The sequence below is a fragment of the Peromyscus californicus genome, unplaced genomic scaffold, assembly GCF_007827085.1.
Source record: "Peromyscus californicus insignis strain IS unplaced genomic scaffold, ASM782708v3 Scaffold_4__1_contigs__length_199733344, whole genome shotgun sequence".
NCBI lineage: Eukaryota > Metazoa > Chordata > Mammalia > Rodentia > Cricetidae > Peromyscus > Peromyscus californicus.
In genome coordinates, this window is record NW_026294562.1 from 136,871,164 (window position 1) to 136,888,434 (window position 17,271).

At 47.0% G+C, this 17,271-nt stretch overlaps 1 protein-coding gene across 5 annotated transcripts in view; it reads left to right on the forward strand.

Moving 5' to 3' along the window:
* Nucleotides 1-6,991: 6,991 nt before the first annotated feature.
* Nucleotides 6,992-17,271, forward strand: part of Entrep2 (endosomal transmembrane epsin interactor 2) — a 426,837-nt gene continuing 416,557 nt past the window's right edge. For all 5 annotated transcript variants that reach the window (XM_052761568.1, XM_052761570.1, XM_052761571.1 and 2 more), the window contains exon 1: nucleotides 6,992-7,421. In XM_052761568.1, the coding sequence (XP_052617528.1) occupies nucleotides 7,203-7,421 (219 nt within the window). In that variant the 5' untranslated portion in view covers nucleotides 6,992-7,202. The remainder of the gene's footprint in view (nucleotides 7,422-17,271) is intronic.

Here is a 17,271-nt window from a genome sequence, read left to right on the forward strand (position 1 = left end):
GCAGGTCTTCCCATCTCAGTTAACCTAATCAAGATAATCCCCCACAGGTATGCCCAGAGGCTGGTCTCCCAGGTGAGTCTAGAGCTCATCATAATTACATCGACTTGTCACAACTGTCACAACTCCACTCCCTGCCAATTTGAATTTCAAAGACAACATTTGAAAAATAGCTGCTCATCCCTTGTCCTCAGAATCCCATGCTTATCGAATAATGCAAACTACAGTTCAACCTTAAAAGTGCTTATAGTCTTTAACAATTCCAACAGTTTAACAGTCCCAAATCAACATCTTGTCTGAGACTGAGGTGATTGCCCAACTGTGAACTGCTACAAAATAAAAAATAAATAACTTTTTTCCATCATATAAGAGCACAAATAAATATTCTCATTCAGAATGGAAGAACAGGAGCATGGCAAGGTATGATTGGACCAAAGGAAGTCCAAAATCCAGCAGGGCAAAAACCAAATCCTGTAACTCTATGTCTGGCCCTTGATTACATTGGCTGGGCTCCAAAGGGCTGAGCTAGCCCTCCCCCCAGCTTTGTTATCTGCACCATACATAGCCTCTCTCTTAGGTTGGCTTTTATGACTATAGTCATAAAGTAAAAACTACATAGAGAAGACTACAGTTTTCCTCAGTGGATGTTCTTTGGTCCTGGCATCTCCAATATCCTGGGGTCCCAATTACAACTCCAACTTAACCTTCATAGCTTCACACAGTAATCTCTCAGGATCTTCTTGCAAGGACTCCAGCCATGCCACTCATTGCCTGCCCCCTGCTGATCACATGGACTCCATGATCCCCCTAATCTTGCATCTTTCACACCTCCCAGGGCAGTTCCATGTGAATGATGCTGCCAAGTTCTGATGCCAAGCTTGAGCTGCAGCTGGCCCCCTTAGACCACAGCTGCATTAGACCACAGCTAAGCTGTGGGAAACATATCCTCAGATATCTTTGAGGAGCAGAGAACCCTTTAGTTCAGGCCTCCTTCTTTCAAATGAATTTGGATCTTCCCATGGTAGAGTCTCAGATGGATGGGGTTTTATCTTGAGGACATCTCTCCTAGTATCCCAGTGCAGTGCAGGAGAAGTCTCTTTAGTGGCACTGGTCTATGTACCGATTGCAGCTGCTTTCTTACCACTGGCCTGAAGGCTTTTCCTGTCTTGAACTGTTCTCTGACAAACAGACTAGTCCCTTAGTTTTCAGTTCAACATCATTCAAGTTCTCAAGACATGGCCGATCGCAGCCAGTTTCTTTGACAGCATATATCCTGAAGCCTTGTTCCTAAGAGAGTCTTGTGATCCCCTGTGAAACTTCGGGATTCAGGCCTCTATGGTCTGCATTTCTCTTGGCATTTTTTTTTTGATAAAAAATGTTTATTTCTGTTATCATGTGTATGTTTGTGTGTGTGTGTAGGGTACACACACATGCTCGAGAGCATACACACACACACACACACACACACACACACACACACACACACACAAGTGCGTGGTATACATGTGGAGATTAGCAGACAACTTTGTGGAGTCAGCTCTCTCCACCTTTACACGGGCTCTGGGAATTGGACTCAGATCATCAGGATTGCACTGTTAGGTAGCAAATACCTTTACCCACTGAACCATCTCGCAGGTCCTTCCTTTGTATTCTTGTCTTCCACGCTCCCACCAGAATAGCTCACTAAACTCTGCATGATAGGCTTTTCTAATTCCAAGTACCAAACTCTTCCACACTCTAGCCACACAGTAGTTCCAAGGGTCTAAGAAACACATGGTTAGGTTGGTCAGAGTAATAACTCCACTTCTGATACTGCTTCCTGAACCATTTCTTTTCCTGCCACTGTGATGAAATATCTAGACAAAAGCAATTTAAAGAAGACGGGGTTTATTTTGGTTTATAATTCTAGTTCACTCTCCATCACGGCCAGGAAGTCAGAGCACCAGGAGCTTAAAGCATCTGGGTACACCACAGCCACAGCCAGGAAATAGCAAGGAATGCTATGCTCTGATGACTTTCTCCTTGCTATACATCTAGGATCTCAGCCAGGGAATGGTGCCACCCACAGTGGACAGATTATTCTACAACAGTTAATAATCAAGATAATGCCCCACATGCATGCTCAAATACGGGTCTCCCCGGTGATGCTAGAGCTCATTAAACGAGAGTTGAGGTTCACTATTACAATGGCATACCCTTCATGGCCTGATGACCTAACGACTTTTCCAAGGCCCTAAATTTAAAAGCCCTACCATCTCCCAACAGCACCACTCTGGGGACTAAGCCCTTAAATACATGGGCCTTTGTGGGATGCTCAACATCCAAACTATATCACACATGTAAGAATCAAAGTCAGAGCCATGGTCATGAAGTTTTATACCAATATCGTCTTCCTATGAATTTTATAGTTTTTGCTCATATATTTAGAGCTCTGATGTGTTTTGAGTTAATTTCTGTATGGAATGTGAAATTGAAGTCATACTTTTTATTTTACATATGCAAATACAGTTGCTCCAGAAACTTCAGTTGAAGTTTATTTTTTCCTGTTGAATAGTAGTTGCCTGACACCCTTCTCAAAGATTGGTTGGTCTTGAATGTGTGGATTTATTTATGGATTCTTAATTCTATTCCTATGGTGTCAATCTTTCTCCTCTGATAGTATCATATTGTTTTGATTACTACAGCTTTGTAGTAAGCTTAGGAATCTGGAAGTGTGAGTTTTCCTTTTTGTGGGGGAGGAGAAATCTTGGTATTTGTGGTCCCTGTACTTTTATGTAAATTTGAAGACTTGTTTTTCTATTTCTGCCAAAGATGCTGATGTCATAATGTGTTGGTTCTGTAGAATCACTTGTATATTCACATCTTAATATTGTATTTTTATCCTTGAACATAGTATGTCTTTTCATTCAGAGATTGAATTTCTTTCAACAATGCTTTGTGACTTAGGAGGTATAAGACTTTTATCCCCTTAAATACATAGTCATAGGACTGTACTCACTTAGATCTTACTGCAAACGGAGCTGATTCATTAATTTCCCTTTTAGATTGCTCATGGCTGGGGTACAGAAACACAACTGATTTTTGTGTGTGGGTCTCCTACCTTATAATTTGTTTGGACTTATTAGATCTCACAGCTTACATGTATATTTTGTTGGATTTTCTATATATAGGATAATGTCATCTGCAAATTGACATCATTTTGTGCCTTTCTTTTTAATTGTGATGCCTTTATTTTCTGTTCATGTCTAATTGCTCTTTTTGGTGCAATGTTGACTTGAAATGGTGAATGCAGATTTCCTTGTTGCAGCTCTGATCTTGGGGAAAAAAAACTGGTCTTTCAACATTGAGTATGAGATTAGCTGTAGCCTTTTCATAAATGCCCAATCCAATGTTGAAGGCATTAAGGGAAGGAGAGTTTGGAACAGTGCTTGTAGAAGTAACTCGAGCCTTAGGAAGATGTTACTCTCTCTGGAGAGGCCTTCCTAATGCTTTTGTCAGCTCTTAGAAGGTTGTGTAATATGGGATTGCCTTGCTGGAGGTCGTGTTTGAGCTTTCTGGGCAGTTTTACTCCGATGGCACAGCCATTTGGGGTTCCATAGCAAAGCAGGGAACTGGATTACCTGGTCTTCAGCTCTAGAAACCTCTGAACGCAAACTAATCATTTTAATCCTGTCTTCACCCACCTTGCTGGTTTCTTCCCCTCTTGGATCTTGGCATGATGTCCTTTCGTTTTCTCCATAATTCTTTCATAGATTTAAGAAAACACTCCAAAACATTTTATCTCGTTCTAAGTCACCTTGAGCTGATGTTGCTAGTTTTCCATTCCCAGAAGAGGGTGTCCCTTGGACCACTGCTTGTTGAGGGTAGAGGCTCTGAGTACCAGTTTCTTCTTGTTTAGAGAGGACACGAAAGGACACATTAATTTCTTATTTATCTATAGAAAGGTACATGCCGAAAGGAGCAAGAATGGAATGAATTGCATGGCAGGGTGAGACATTTGGTCAACGTTACTCAGTTTCTCACGGCAAAAGAGGTGAGCAACTTGCCTTTCACCAAGAAATTTAGCTATCTGTTTTGTTTTGCTCAAAAAATAATGGTTTAATCACTTAGTCTCATCTGATCCAAGGAGAAAAAGAAGTTGTCTTAAGTTGGTCCTGGAGGCTGCCCAAACTGCTATAACAGCATGGTGTGTTTTATAGGAGACAAATGCTGAGGATCAAAGGGGTCGGTGAGTTGTTAGGATCAGAGCAAGAGGGTAGGCTCACGGTAGTGCCATCTTCTCCCTCTTCCCTCTCCTCTTCTCCCCCCTCTCTTTCCGTCCCTCCCTTCCTTCTTTCTTCATGGCTTCAAGCCCACGAAATCAGCTCAGTTTAATTATAACTCCAGATTCTAAGATAACTGCAGCCACCATAGTCAACAGCATAGAATTCTAAAATTCTGCGAAACAATGTCCAATGAAATTATAGACTGGGCTCGTCCGCGATGTTACCACAGACCAAACCAGAACAGCGTCACTCATGCTGAAATGCCCAACTGAAGCTGAGTTCTTCTTCTGTCTTCCTGAGACATGTCTAACACTTGAGTTTCTGTGGCCTGATAATGGCATCCCCTCTACTTTAATCTTCACCAGGAAAGGCATTTGGAAACCACCAACCTTTTGGTTGGTTGCTATTTTTCTGCATCCCTTTTCATTTTTTCCATATTATTGGTGCTGTAGAGGAGAGTTCTCTGCACTTCTGACTTGGAGGGCTACCTGACTCACAAAGTGTTTGTTGTCAAATTATTTTGTTCCAAGCTCTTTTTTTTTTTTTAAACCAGTGGGACTAATTTTTAGGACAGCAAAGTAAGCTTAATTTTGGGATCAATCTCTTGGCTCTCTCCATGTCAAAGTTTGCAGTGGAGGTAGGTATTTGTAATTCATCTCACTCACGCCTCCTGCTTCTCGGAACTGTCGGCATGCCACTCATAAATGGAAAAACGTCTACATTTACTTCGGAAGCAATTTAATTAATAAATGAGAGTTTCCTAGAGACAGACCCCTAGCACTTCATCGTGTTCAAACCATCTCCCACAGCTCCTCAACCTCTCTATGTCTGCAGGTCTCCACTTTAACCCAATCTACTACCACCCCTGCTTCCCCCTTACACCACACACACACACACACACACACACACACACACACACACACACACACACACACACACACACGCTTACCAAGCTGATAGCAATAGCCTCTGGACCACAGTGTGACCAGAAAGCTCCTTCCCGTCGTGGGGTGGCAGGTGTAGCAGAATTTTCTATCCCACTGAACCCAGATGCAACTGACTTTGGAGCAATTATTGGTGTGCTGACAAAGTCCCCAGGAGATCAAAAGTCCCCCGGGGGGCTTGTCTGCTTTTGCTTGTCTCAAGTCTTCTCTCTGGCAAACAGTAGGGGTTTAACATAATTTTGACTAGTATACAATGTGGATAAGCTAAATAATTTGCTCATTTGTTATGCTATTTCTCTTTTGATGTGTCAGGGGCAAGGCGTCCGCTTGTTTTGTTCAGTGAGGCACCTTCCCCTAAGAGCCTTAAATGGATGGCTTCTGCTTAGACCCCTAGTCTGAACCGGTTTTCTGAAGAATGCATGAATGGGTGAGGGAGATGAGGGCTGTCCAGTATCACACTTTGAGATTGTTTCAAGCGGACAAAAACGCCGCCTTGAGAACTTCTAGACGGAAAATACCTCCAGGAAATTGGAATTAGTACTAGGGTGCTCCAAACACCTGGCCAGGGGCTTATTCATTTTACAGAGAACTGGGAGAGATGGCAGCAGTTGGTCACAGGCCAATATTTTGAGGTCAGCCACTTTATCCTGGGATTCCTATCCTCTCTCTTCATCCCTTGGCCATCCAGTTAAATTGGAAAATAAATCCCATCCCTGGTAAGGTGTTGGCTGATAAAGGCTTGAGCTATTGCCCCTTCAAGGGGAATTTGCATTTTAATAGAGGCTCGTCAAGCCCCAAAGGAATCAATATCTCTAACGCTGAAATTTCAAGCACCAGCAATTGAGATATTTTCAGGACACTGTTCAGTATTTCAAATCCAGCGGCGCGGGCGTGGGGTGGGGGTGGGGGCGGGGCTCCATAAGTCCCGCCAAGAGGCCATGGAAGACTGGCCTTTGCCTTTTATCTTTTTCAACTTTGCTTCTTATTTTTCGGTCAAGCCTTCATACTTCCAACACTTTAGGGCCCTTTCAACGTTAATAGGTTTAAAGCTGTCTCATCAACAGGGCCACAAAGCCATTACGACGACCGAATTTCCAGATTTCCTTGCAATTCCAAGGAAACCAGTCGTTATTAAAACTGTTGGCAAGAGGGAGTATAGGCGATTTATTAGGTTGTTACTATGTCCATATTTACATTCGTTTTGCATATTGTTTTAAAGCTCAAACTTGGGACTTATTTTATAAAAAGCCCCGCGAAGGAAAGGCGAAGGAAAGAAGGTAACTGCATGCCCAGAGTGTCCTAGGTGGCTGCTAGGGGAGATTCTAGAACTGCAGGAAAGCGCCTAGGCTTATCTTAGTCTCTGCTCTGCAGAGGGGCTGGAGGCCACCACGCCTGGGGTTCAGAGCAGCAAAGGCACATCCCAGGGCTCCTGGCCCTCAACGCCATAGGTCCCACAGCCCGGCTCCCACGCCGCAGCCAAAGGCTCCCCGCCGAGCCCGCCGGCTCCCTTGCCCTTGTGAAGACGCTGCCGTCCGCTCTCTCCTCGGGATCCTCCACCGACCGGGAGGAGGCGCCAGCGCGGAGGACACACCTGCGACTTCTCCCGCTCCGGGCTCCCCGCCTGGTCCCCGCTCCGGCTCCCGCTCCCTCCCGGGCCCAGCGCGCAGCGGCTGGGCTCGCTCCCGAAGCCCGCGGCGGCTCGCACCCGGCACGGAGGCTCGCGCCCGCGCTCGGCCGAGGGAGCGCGCGGGCGGGCGGGCGAGCGGGCGAGCCGGAGAGGGCGCCGCGCGGCCGGCGGGCCCTGCGCAGTGGCGGTGGTATGGGCGCGGGCACCGGCGCGGGCTGCGGGAGCCCGGCTTTCTGCCCGGGCCGGGCCGCTGGCGGTGACCGCGCGTCGCAGCCTCTGCTGTCCGCGGGGAGGCGGTCCCCGCAACCGGCGCAACTTGCCTCGGCGCCTCTGTGAGGAGCGCAGCGCGGAGAGAGCTTGCGGGGCGCGATGCCTCCGGCCGGCGGCCCCCGCACACCGCGCCCGCACGCGCTGCCCCGCAGCCTGTCCCGCTTGCGCGAGTGCCCGGGCCGTTCCCGCATCGTGCTGGCTCTCGGGGCCACGCAGATGGCGCTCGGATGCCTCATCGTGGCCGTGAGCTTCGCGGCGCTGGCGCTCACCACCTCGGCCCGCGTGCGCCACTCCTGCCCTTTCTGGGCCGGCTTCTCGGTGAGTGTCTGCGGCGGTGGCGCGGGCCGGGACCGGGAGCTGCAGTGGCGGGGACGCGGCCCGCGCCGAGTGGGGGCGCGGACGCCCGGGTCTGGCAGCTGCGGCTCGGGTGCAGTTTCCAAGTCCGGGCAGGGGAACTCCGGGGACCGTCGCGAGTCGCGCTGCCGCTCCAACGCGCTGCGCCCGGAGTTACTTTTCCGAGGGGAAAGGGACCAGGAGCCCTCCCCTCGCCACCTGGTGGGGAGCGGTAGGTGGCGGGTCTCCTCCTGGGGCAGCTGCCGGGAGCTCCGCTAGTCAGTGACCGACCCGGGCAGCTGGCGACAGTGACCGTGGTGGCGCGGCGCGGGGGCGCCCGAGCCCGGTGCAGAGCCGGTTGTGAGCGGCTCCCCGCGCTGCGGTCCTCGCCGGGGGCGCGCGGTGCTTCGCGTTCGGTTGCGGGTCAGTCCGGGGGAGACCGTCTGGTCCCTCTCTGGTCACTCACCTCCCTGGAGCGGGGACGTCTTGTTTCTCTTGTAAGCCCGGAATGGCCCTGTTGGACCAGCTGGCGACCGGGAGCCAGGAGTGTGCTTTTTGAACTCCAGACTGATTTTCAAATTCTTGACCCTCAAATCTTCCTTCAGGAAACATTTATTCAAGAAGCCATCGGTCTGAGATGATTTATTTATTTATTTAGGTATTTTGTGGCGTTTTGATGAAAGTTGCTTATTTTCTATATTAATAAAGAACGGGCATATGGGAATTAGGAGATAAATGCTGCACGGGTGTTTATAAAGACCGGCACTTGTTTCGAGAACTCTTGACATCTGTAACTACGTTTGGTCGCTGGTGCACAAATACATTACAGGCTTCCAGTGAACACTGTGCGTTTAAATTCCGCGTACACAGACAGACCCAAACCAAGCCTTTGAAATTAATGATCGCAGTTTGTTCTTAACTTTTGTAATAATAATTTAAAAAAAAGCTCGATCTTGATTTTATTTATTTATTTAGTTTGTAATGGCCTTTGTTCTTGCAAGTTCCTTGTCTGGTTTAAAATGAGATCCTAGCAAAATTACCCTTGAAACAAGGATCGATACAGGTGTGGCTGTTCATCCTAATGGGGGTATTAATTTTCAAAGCTTCTTTCAGGCGGGGTGGGGTGGGGCGGGGAGGGCTCATCTTGGATGACAGAACGGTGTGGTCACAGCTCCCAGTGTTCAGATCGATGAGAGGAGGTGGGAGGCAGCCTCTAGGGAGCCGTGGTCCAAACCCGCCCCTATATATAGTCTCCACACATCTGTTGCTCGGTTTTTAGCATTACTTAATATGCATTGTTTTCGTGTCTGTCTAGTGGGTACTGCGTTTCAGCCTGCTGGAACCAGCCTACAGGTGGCAGACTGGTGAATTAGGCTTCCTGGCTCTTTCCTGAGCCTCCCCCACCTTCTCTGAGTCTGAGCTCGATTTCCCCAGGGTTTGCCAAGAGAACTGCCTTTTTATAATAAGCCTTAAAAAGAAGACATTAATTGGAGACAGCAGAAAAGCATTTATGTTAAAACACACATTCCCTATATTTTGTTTCAGGAGTTGAGTTAAACATGTAAAACAATAATGCAGTTTGTGTTTCAAAGGCTGTACTGTTCAACAGCTCTAAGTGGTTGGTTCTAGTTTTCCCCAGTTCTGAGTCATATCCTGGTGTTTGTTAGGCTGAGTGCTCGAATTTCTCCGGGCTTTGGAGAACAGCACTGAAGCCACCACAAAATGTTCACAGGTTTTACCTCCTACCCTCTGTCCTTGAGTCTGTATCTTCATACTTAGTCAGCTGCAAGTGTTTTTAAAATTCTTCTTATTTTTCCTGTGCAGGGGATGGAACATCCCCATACACAGGTGACAAGTGCCCTGCCACTGAGCTGCATCTCCAGTCCTTAAATTCTTTCAATGCAGTGGATAGTGATTTTCACATGTTGTCTCTACCCTGCAGAAAGAATGGTTTGTTCCAGTTGGGACAGGCTTGCCTGTTGATGTGGTTGTGAGTAGGTAACACGGGTTCTTTGCCTTCCTTATACATCCTGCCCTTGGTATCAGCAGCTTCTGTTGCCATGGATTCAATCAACCAAGGAATGAAAATATTCAGAAAAACTCTTAATTTCTACAGAAATATGTAGATTTCCCTGTCCTTATTACACAAACAAAACATAGTAACCATTTACATGGTATTTATATTGCATTAGTCATTATAGGCAACCTGGAGATGATTTGAAAGCACGCAGGAAGACATGTGTGGGTTATATGCAAATTATATTACATATAAGGGATTTGAACATCCAACCATGGGGGCTGGAGATTCCTGAGATCAATCCCTTATGGATAATGAATATATTTGCCCTACTCCCTTGAAAGGTCCACTTATAGACAGGTGACCGAGATGGCTGGCTTTTATGGAAACCCACACTGGGCTTTGTGCTGGACTCTACTCTGTGAACCTTCTGAAAGGAATTCCTCATCGCTGTCTCAAGCTTTTTGATCATCTGTGATTTGGAATGACGAAGAATCATCATATCAGCAGTTCTTCTATTTAGGAAAAAGTAATACTAAGAAAAACAGTTCTGACTTTATTGAGTACACACTGTGGACCAGACCTGATGATCCCTTTTGCATGGGTCATAGGCCATTTCACTGGTGGCCTCCTGGACTGTTCTCATGTGCTCAGGGTCTTGGACAGTTCCCTCCCTTGGAATTTCCACGAGGTGCCTCACTTGTCTTAGCCAGGGCAATGCCACACAATCAAGCCAGCCTCTCTTCAGGGCCTGCTCCTCATACGGTCCCGGCAACCTGTGGTGAGGGACCTGAGAGGAGTAAAGAAGAAATAAGTCACTGTCCCAAGGTCACTGAGCCAAGAAGTGGCTTTGAACTTAGTCGCTCACTTTAGAAACACCAAGTCCAGCGAGTTCCAGGACAGCCAAGGCTGCACGAAGAAACTCTGTCTCGAAACAAAACAAAACAAAACGAACAGTAAAAAAACACCAGGTGCCTGACTGAAGATGACAGGTAACTGTCCACGGGGCAGAGGATGGAGGAGAGTCGGTTGGTGGAGGAATCCACCTTGGCAAGGCGGTCACACCCTGTGTTTCTTAGGAAAACCCTAACCATGCCTGAAAGGTAAAGGTTCAAGAGGAACTTGAAGATACATTACACTGGGAAAACTTAAAAGTCAATGTATATATGTCTGTCTGTCTATCTACCCATCCATCCATCCATCCATCCATCCATCCATCCATCCATCCATCATCCATCCATCCATCCATCCACCCACCCACTCTCCCATCCATCCATCCATCCATCCATCCATCCATCCATCCATCCATCCATCCATCCACCCACCCACTCTCCCATCCTCCTATCCATCCATCCATCCATCCATCCATCCATTTATCTATCTATGTGTTTGTGTATGTGTATATGTGTGTGTGAGATGTGTATATGTGTGAGTGTTCATATGTGTATGTATGTATGTGTGTATATTATATGTTTTGTGTGTGTCTGTGTCACTATATGATAAGTGTGTATATTTATATGTATGCATCTCTGTGTGTATGTGTGTAGGTACATGTATATGTGTGAATATATGTGTGTGCATGTGTATATGTATGTGTGTGTGCATGTGTATATATGTCTCTGTGTGTACATGTATGTGACTGTGTGTCAATGTATATATATATATATGTATGTATATATATATATATATGTCTGTGTATGTATATGTGTCTGTGTGTGGGTGTGTCTATGTGTTCGGGTGTGTACACACAGGATGACCACGTGGAGGTTTCTGTCCCTGACCCCCTGGCCCATTGCTTTCAGGTCCGTGGCAAGGACCACCCTGTGGTAGGAACGCATATCCTGCTTACTTTGAACCAGAAAGCAGAAAGAAGAAGGAAGAGGAAGGGGCTGAGACCCACCGTCCCTTCCAGGTCACTTGGGACCTCCCACTAGGCTCCACCTCCTTCCCGCAGAGCCTTGCAGGACAAAGTCTTCACCATGTGGGCCTTCAGAGGACATTCTAGAGCTAAACTATAGCAGGGCAGCTTGGCAAAGCCGGAGGCGGATGAGGCGGGCCAGCTGCGGCCAGAGGTCGGTGATGAACAACGAGCCACGTGGTACTCTGCTTCTGAGGACCACCCTCGGATGGTTCCCTGTGCCAGGCTGCGCATGGGTCGCCTCCCTCACGTGTGAACCTCCGGCGCAGTGAGTGGTGATTGGCAGAGCACAGAGCTGGGTGGGGTCTTGACCTGGTACCCTTCAGTGGCGCTGCTTCATTATTTTCTTTCTAATTTTGTCAACGCCCGGGACCCCGAGTAAGTGCATTTGAAATCACCTGCACGGCAGCTGCTGGCAAAGAAGCGAAATCTTTGTGTTCCCTTTAAGAGCGATGCCGCTAGACTTCTAAAAATATTCCTTAAGCAGTATGTAACTGTTGCCATAACTAAAATCCAGGAAACGCACAAATGTACACCCTCTCCTCCATCAGTGCTCTGCTGGTAGGAAACCGACGTGACCAGTGGTGTTTAACGTCCCTCCACGAGTTTCACAGTCACAAGTATATCAGAGTCCTCACATGTGACATGCCTCTTTTTCTTTTAAAGACTGTAAAAATGTGATTCTACCTCCCACGTTTTACTCCGTGGCTCCCTTTAAAATGTGATGCGTGGTGAATGGTCCTGGGGCTAATTGCGAACCCATTCCTTCAGTGGCTGTGTAAGAGTCCACACTGCAGGTTAGCACGGTTTATTCAGGTTCTCTGCTGCTGGGAACTTCCTGGTGACACAGATTCCATGTGTCTGATGCTGTTTATCTTAGATGGCAGTGCCTGCTTCTGAGAGTGACTTCCTAGGGTGGAACTGTTACTAGTCAAAGGGTGTTCCAGTTGGAATCTTGTGTTATTAGATTAGTTGAGGAGAAAGGTTATAATCATTCTCACCCCTGAGCCCTGCATAAGGATTTGATTTCCCCCACCCTTGAGACGTGGGATATTAGCAGCCGTGAGTGCTTTTATTAATCTGACGGGAGAAGATTGGCATCTGTTTTCATTTGAGGTGACTTTTCGTGGCTACTTTATTGTGTCTTGCAGATATCTTCTCACTGGGCTCAGTTCTTGCTGTCTTTTGCAATATTTAAGACTTTCCCAGTCATATGTCCATTTTCGCTTTCATAGTTTTGCCTATTTCACTCTGAGTTATCAATACAAAGGTCACACACATAGCCCTAAGATTTTCCTCCTAATACTTCAATTTTATTTTTTATTTTTTCTAGATGGGAGTTTCTCTGTGAGGCAGTCCTGGCTATCCTGGAACTCGCTCTGTAGACCAGGCTGGCCTCAAACTCACAGAGATCTCCCTGCTTCTGTCTCCCGAGTGCTGTGGTTAAAGGTGTGTGCCACCACCGCTTGGCTTTAATTTTATTATTATACCCACAACTTCACTGATCCAGAGTTTATTATTTTATTTTATTTGTGCGTTTGTGTATACACACACACACACACACACACACACACACACACACACACACACACACGCACACAGGACAAACTTGGCTGTTATTCCTCCTTAGGTGATATCTACCTTGTTTTTTTGAGGCTGAGTCTTTCACTGGGACCTGGGGCTCTGTGGTTAGCCTAGACGGGCTGTGATGAACCACGTGCACCCATGTGTCTCCACCTCCTCAGTGCTAGGATTAAGGGCTTGTACCACCATGCTCTACTTTTTACATGAGTGCTGGGGATTGAACTCAGGTCCTCCAGGCTGCACAGCGAGTTACCACATGAGCTATGTCCACAGCCACAGAACTGAATTTTTATAACCATGTCTTTACTCACTCAGCATTTTTTTTCACATACAACAGTAAGAAAGGGCCTAACTTTGTTTGCCTTGAAAGTTCATTTATAAGCAAGTCCTATTTTGGATTCTATTTAGTTTTTTTCTTTTCTCCCTTAATTGTCTATTTTAGGGTCAATACCTTTCCCCTGGCCCACTTTCCTCTTTCTCCTCCCCCCCCCCTTCAGGTGTTGGAGATTGGATCCCTGACCTTGTACATACGAGGCAGGCCATGTGCCACTGGGTCACACCTCCAGCCCAGTGGGTCATTTTGATCCTGCAAACTTCCTGGGCAAATGGGACCAACACATGGGGATCCGTGTGGGCAGGGAAGGGAAGCTAAGCCATGGGTGAACGAAATCCTTAGAACTATTATGCAAGCATTTCCCTGAAATAAAAAATCCTCGAGAGGTGCCCTGTGCGGATGGGAGAATCAACAGGAGGTGCAAGGAATCGAGACTTGGCCCTGAGATAGTGGCCCTCCTAGACCAAGACGGATTTGGCCGTCAAAGTGAACATCCCGGGCACTTGTAGGCCTTTTGGAATGCCGTAGCCCATTTAATGCTGGGGACTGAGGGAGTCTGTTCATTAAAACAAGATTGTTTAGAAAAGGTTTGAAATGAATGCTGGCCCAGACAAGCTGCAGAGCAGAGCTGAGGACATGTGCCCTAACCGTGATCCCCACTGCCCTGGCCTTGTGCTTAAGGATGCTTTCTCTGTGAGAAACAGATGCAGGATTGTTGGTCTTGTATTTTTCTGAATGCTTTGGGAGCCAGGCTGCTTGATGTGACGTCACCCCTACATGGTTCAGTGTGCTTTCTCCACTGAAGGATGCTATCTAGCCAGTGAAGACCTCTCCACTGAAGGATGCTATCTAGCCAGTGAAGACCTCTCTGGGTTAAGACATCAACACTGGAACATGCTTTCTGCCCAAGCTGCAGACTCTGTTCTAGTTCCATTAGACGTTAACGGTTCTGCTCTCTCTGTGGCCATCTGCTTTCCTCAAACCTGAAGCCCCCACAGGAGGAGACCAATGCTGGTTCATCCTAAAAGCTTCTTCCAAGGGAAACAGACCCGGCGCAGCATCCCGTCTGTATGCTTTGATTCTGTAAGAACACTTCCTTCTGTATTTCAGGCTTTTATGGGGGGAGGGGTGTTCATTGGAAGTTTTGAAGAGGTCAACAGCACTGTACCTTAGGGCTTTCCTGGAGGGAAGGGAGCAAAATGAAGCCTGTGGTGGTTTCTTACCATGGCTACACATCATGAGAAACTTGGCATGGATGCTTTGCAAACTTCCTGGTGAGTCCAGACCCCGTGGGAGGCATTTTACCACTGCAGAGTGGCTTTGGTGTGATGGTTCTAGAAGGAAAGATGTTGACACAGCTTCTGCTCAGCCTCTAGGACAGTGGTTCTCAACCTGTGGGTCGTGACCCATGGGGGGTTGCATATCAGATGTCCTGCATATCAGATATTGACATTACGATTCATAATAGTAGCAAAGTTACAGTTATAAAGTAGCAACGAAATAATTTTTATGGTTGGGGGTCACCACAACCTGAGGAACTATATTAAAGGGTCGCAGCATTAGGAAGGTTGAGAACCACTGCTCTAGAACCTCACGCTTCTTGGTACCCCTTGGGCTGCCACCAGAGAGGTGGCACACCCTCGGGTTCTTTAGACAAATACCTTGAGTGGGGACGAGGTAGCTCGCTGGGTAAAGGCGCTTGCTGCCAAGCCTGAAGGCTTGTTTGAGATCCCGGGGACCCACATGGTGGAAGGAGAGAACCAATTCCTGCAGGTTGTCCTCTGACCTCCACATGCATACTGCGGCATACATGCCATACATGCCCACAAATAAGTAAGTAAGTAAGTAAGTAAGTAAGTAAGTAAGTAAGTAAATAAATAAATGCAATAAAACCCCAAGTACCTTGAGATAATCATGTAAAGTGAAAAGGAATATTTAGCCTCCCATTTATAGAGGATTTGGCCCGTGATTGGTTGGCCGTGCTCGTGATGGGCCTGCAGTGAGGAAACACATTGTGGGGAGCGTGTAGTAAGGCAAACTGCTCATCTAGTGTGTGTGAGTGTGTGGGGGAGGGGTCTGGAATCTTGTTCTTCTTTTTGAGAACATAACCTTGCAATGACCTAGAGATCTCCCATTTGGGCCTCCACCCCGTAAAGTCCCATCACCTCTTAGTTGTGCTACCCTGGGAACAAGAATGCAGCACATGGGTCTGTGGGGGATCACTTAAGAGTCAAACCCTAGTGTCTGGTGGCTGTAATGGGTCTCTTTGCTCTCCTGGAGACTCTGGCTATGTGCCTGCTCTCCTGTGTACAGCCTGGACCTGCCTGTGCAGAGACTTGGCAGGTTGGGAATGGGATTTATAGGCCTGTGTCTTCTCAGCATGCCGGGCCTTCCTGGATTCTATTCCTGTGTTTAGTTACTTTAGCTGATCTTTCACCTTCTGATTTATTGAGCTATGAACAACAAATAAAAAATTACATGCATTTAAGATGGCAACATAGTGCTCTAGTATATCTCATGTGATGACTGCCCCACAACCAAACTCATTAACAACCCATCAGCTGACAACTGCCCGTTGGCGTTTTGTGGTGAGCCCATCAGACAGCCGCCATAGTCAACTTCCAGCATGAAGCACGCTATGAGCTGTCATTGTCCTGGCCTGCACTAGGAACCAGAACATGTACCTGAAGGTTTCTTTGTGCACTCGACTCACATCTCACTGGTGAGTTTGAAATGGTTGGTGGCTTCATGTAGTGATGAACTGCCTTCTCCTCCTCTTCACCTACGGCTGAGAGGTGTTGTATATTCCTTACGGGACACGGTACAGTGTGGTAGACAGCGGTTCATGAAGGGAGCCTAGAGGAGCCAAGAGTGTTAAAACACCGGCATTTTTAGGGGGTTCTGTGAGATACTGGGGCACAGTTAGTGAAATAAAGTGCGTCTTTGTATCAGCGGCTACAAAAGCCTGGAGTAAATAGTCTCAGAGGCTTCCTCCCCACCTCCTCTGAAACAGTGTCTCTTGTAGCACAGGCTGGCTTCGAACTTGTTATGTAGCTAGCTGTGGTTGGCTTTGCACCCCTGACCATCTTGCTTCCATCTGTCCGAGTGCTTGGTTTCCTAGTGCATGGGAGCACACCTGGATTATCTTAAATTTTTAGACTTTAAAATATTCAAATCTACCGTAACAAACCTAACCTTTAAAAATACTATTTTATTTTTTTTGTGTGTGTAAATATTTGCCTACATTTATGTATGCAAAATGTCTGTGCTTGGTGGCCACTGTCATGTGGGTGCTGGGAGCTGAACCTGGGTCCTCTGCAAGAGCAGCAAGTGCTTTTAACTTCTGAGCTCTCTCTCCAGCCCAAACAGCACATTTCAGATGGACATGAAAGTTAATTGTTCTGAAATGAATCCTTAAAACTTAAGCTGACTCTCTTGTAGAGAAAATTTGAAACATGATGAGATGGTAAAATTTTATTTGAAAAATAAGCCTTGCCATCATCTAATTATAAGATTAGTTCAGGCTTGTCACCTGTAATGAGATCAGTCAAAGTGAGTCATTTGTGTGTTTGGGGTCTGCATCTGTGGTTCTAACTGCAGATCAAAAGTACTCTGAAAAAAGCGGTATCTGTGCTGAACTTGTGCAGACTTTTCTAGTCATCCCTCCACAGTGCCGGTGCCTGTATGGAGCCTCGTTATGTTAGGCCTTGCATGCCATCGAGGAACAATTTAAAGCAAATGGGAGAATGTGTGTAGGTTCTATGCCAAGACATCCCTCTCCGCCGTGTGTGTGTGTGTGTGTGTGTGTGTGTGTGTGTGTGTGTGTGTGTGCACGCACACACATGCTTGAGAGGGCAGACTAAAACATCAAGTGTCCTGCTCCACCAATTTCCTCCATACACCTTTGAGACCAGGTGAGACCAGGTCTCTTACTGAACCTGGAATGAGGCTGCCAGCCAGCAAGGATCCTGCTGTCTTCATC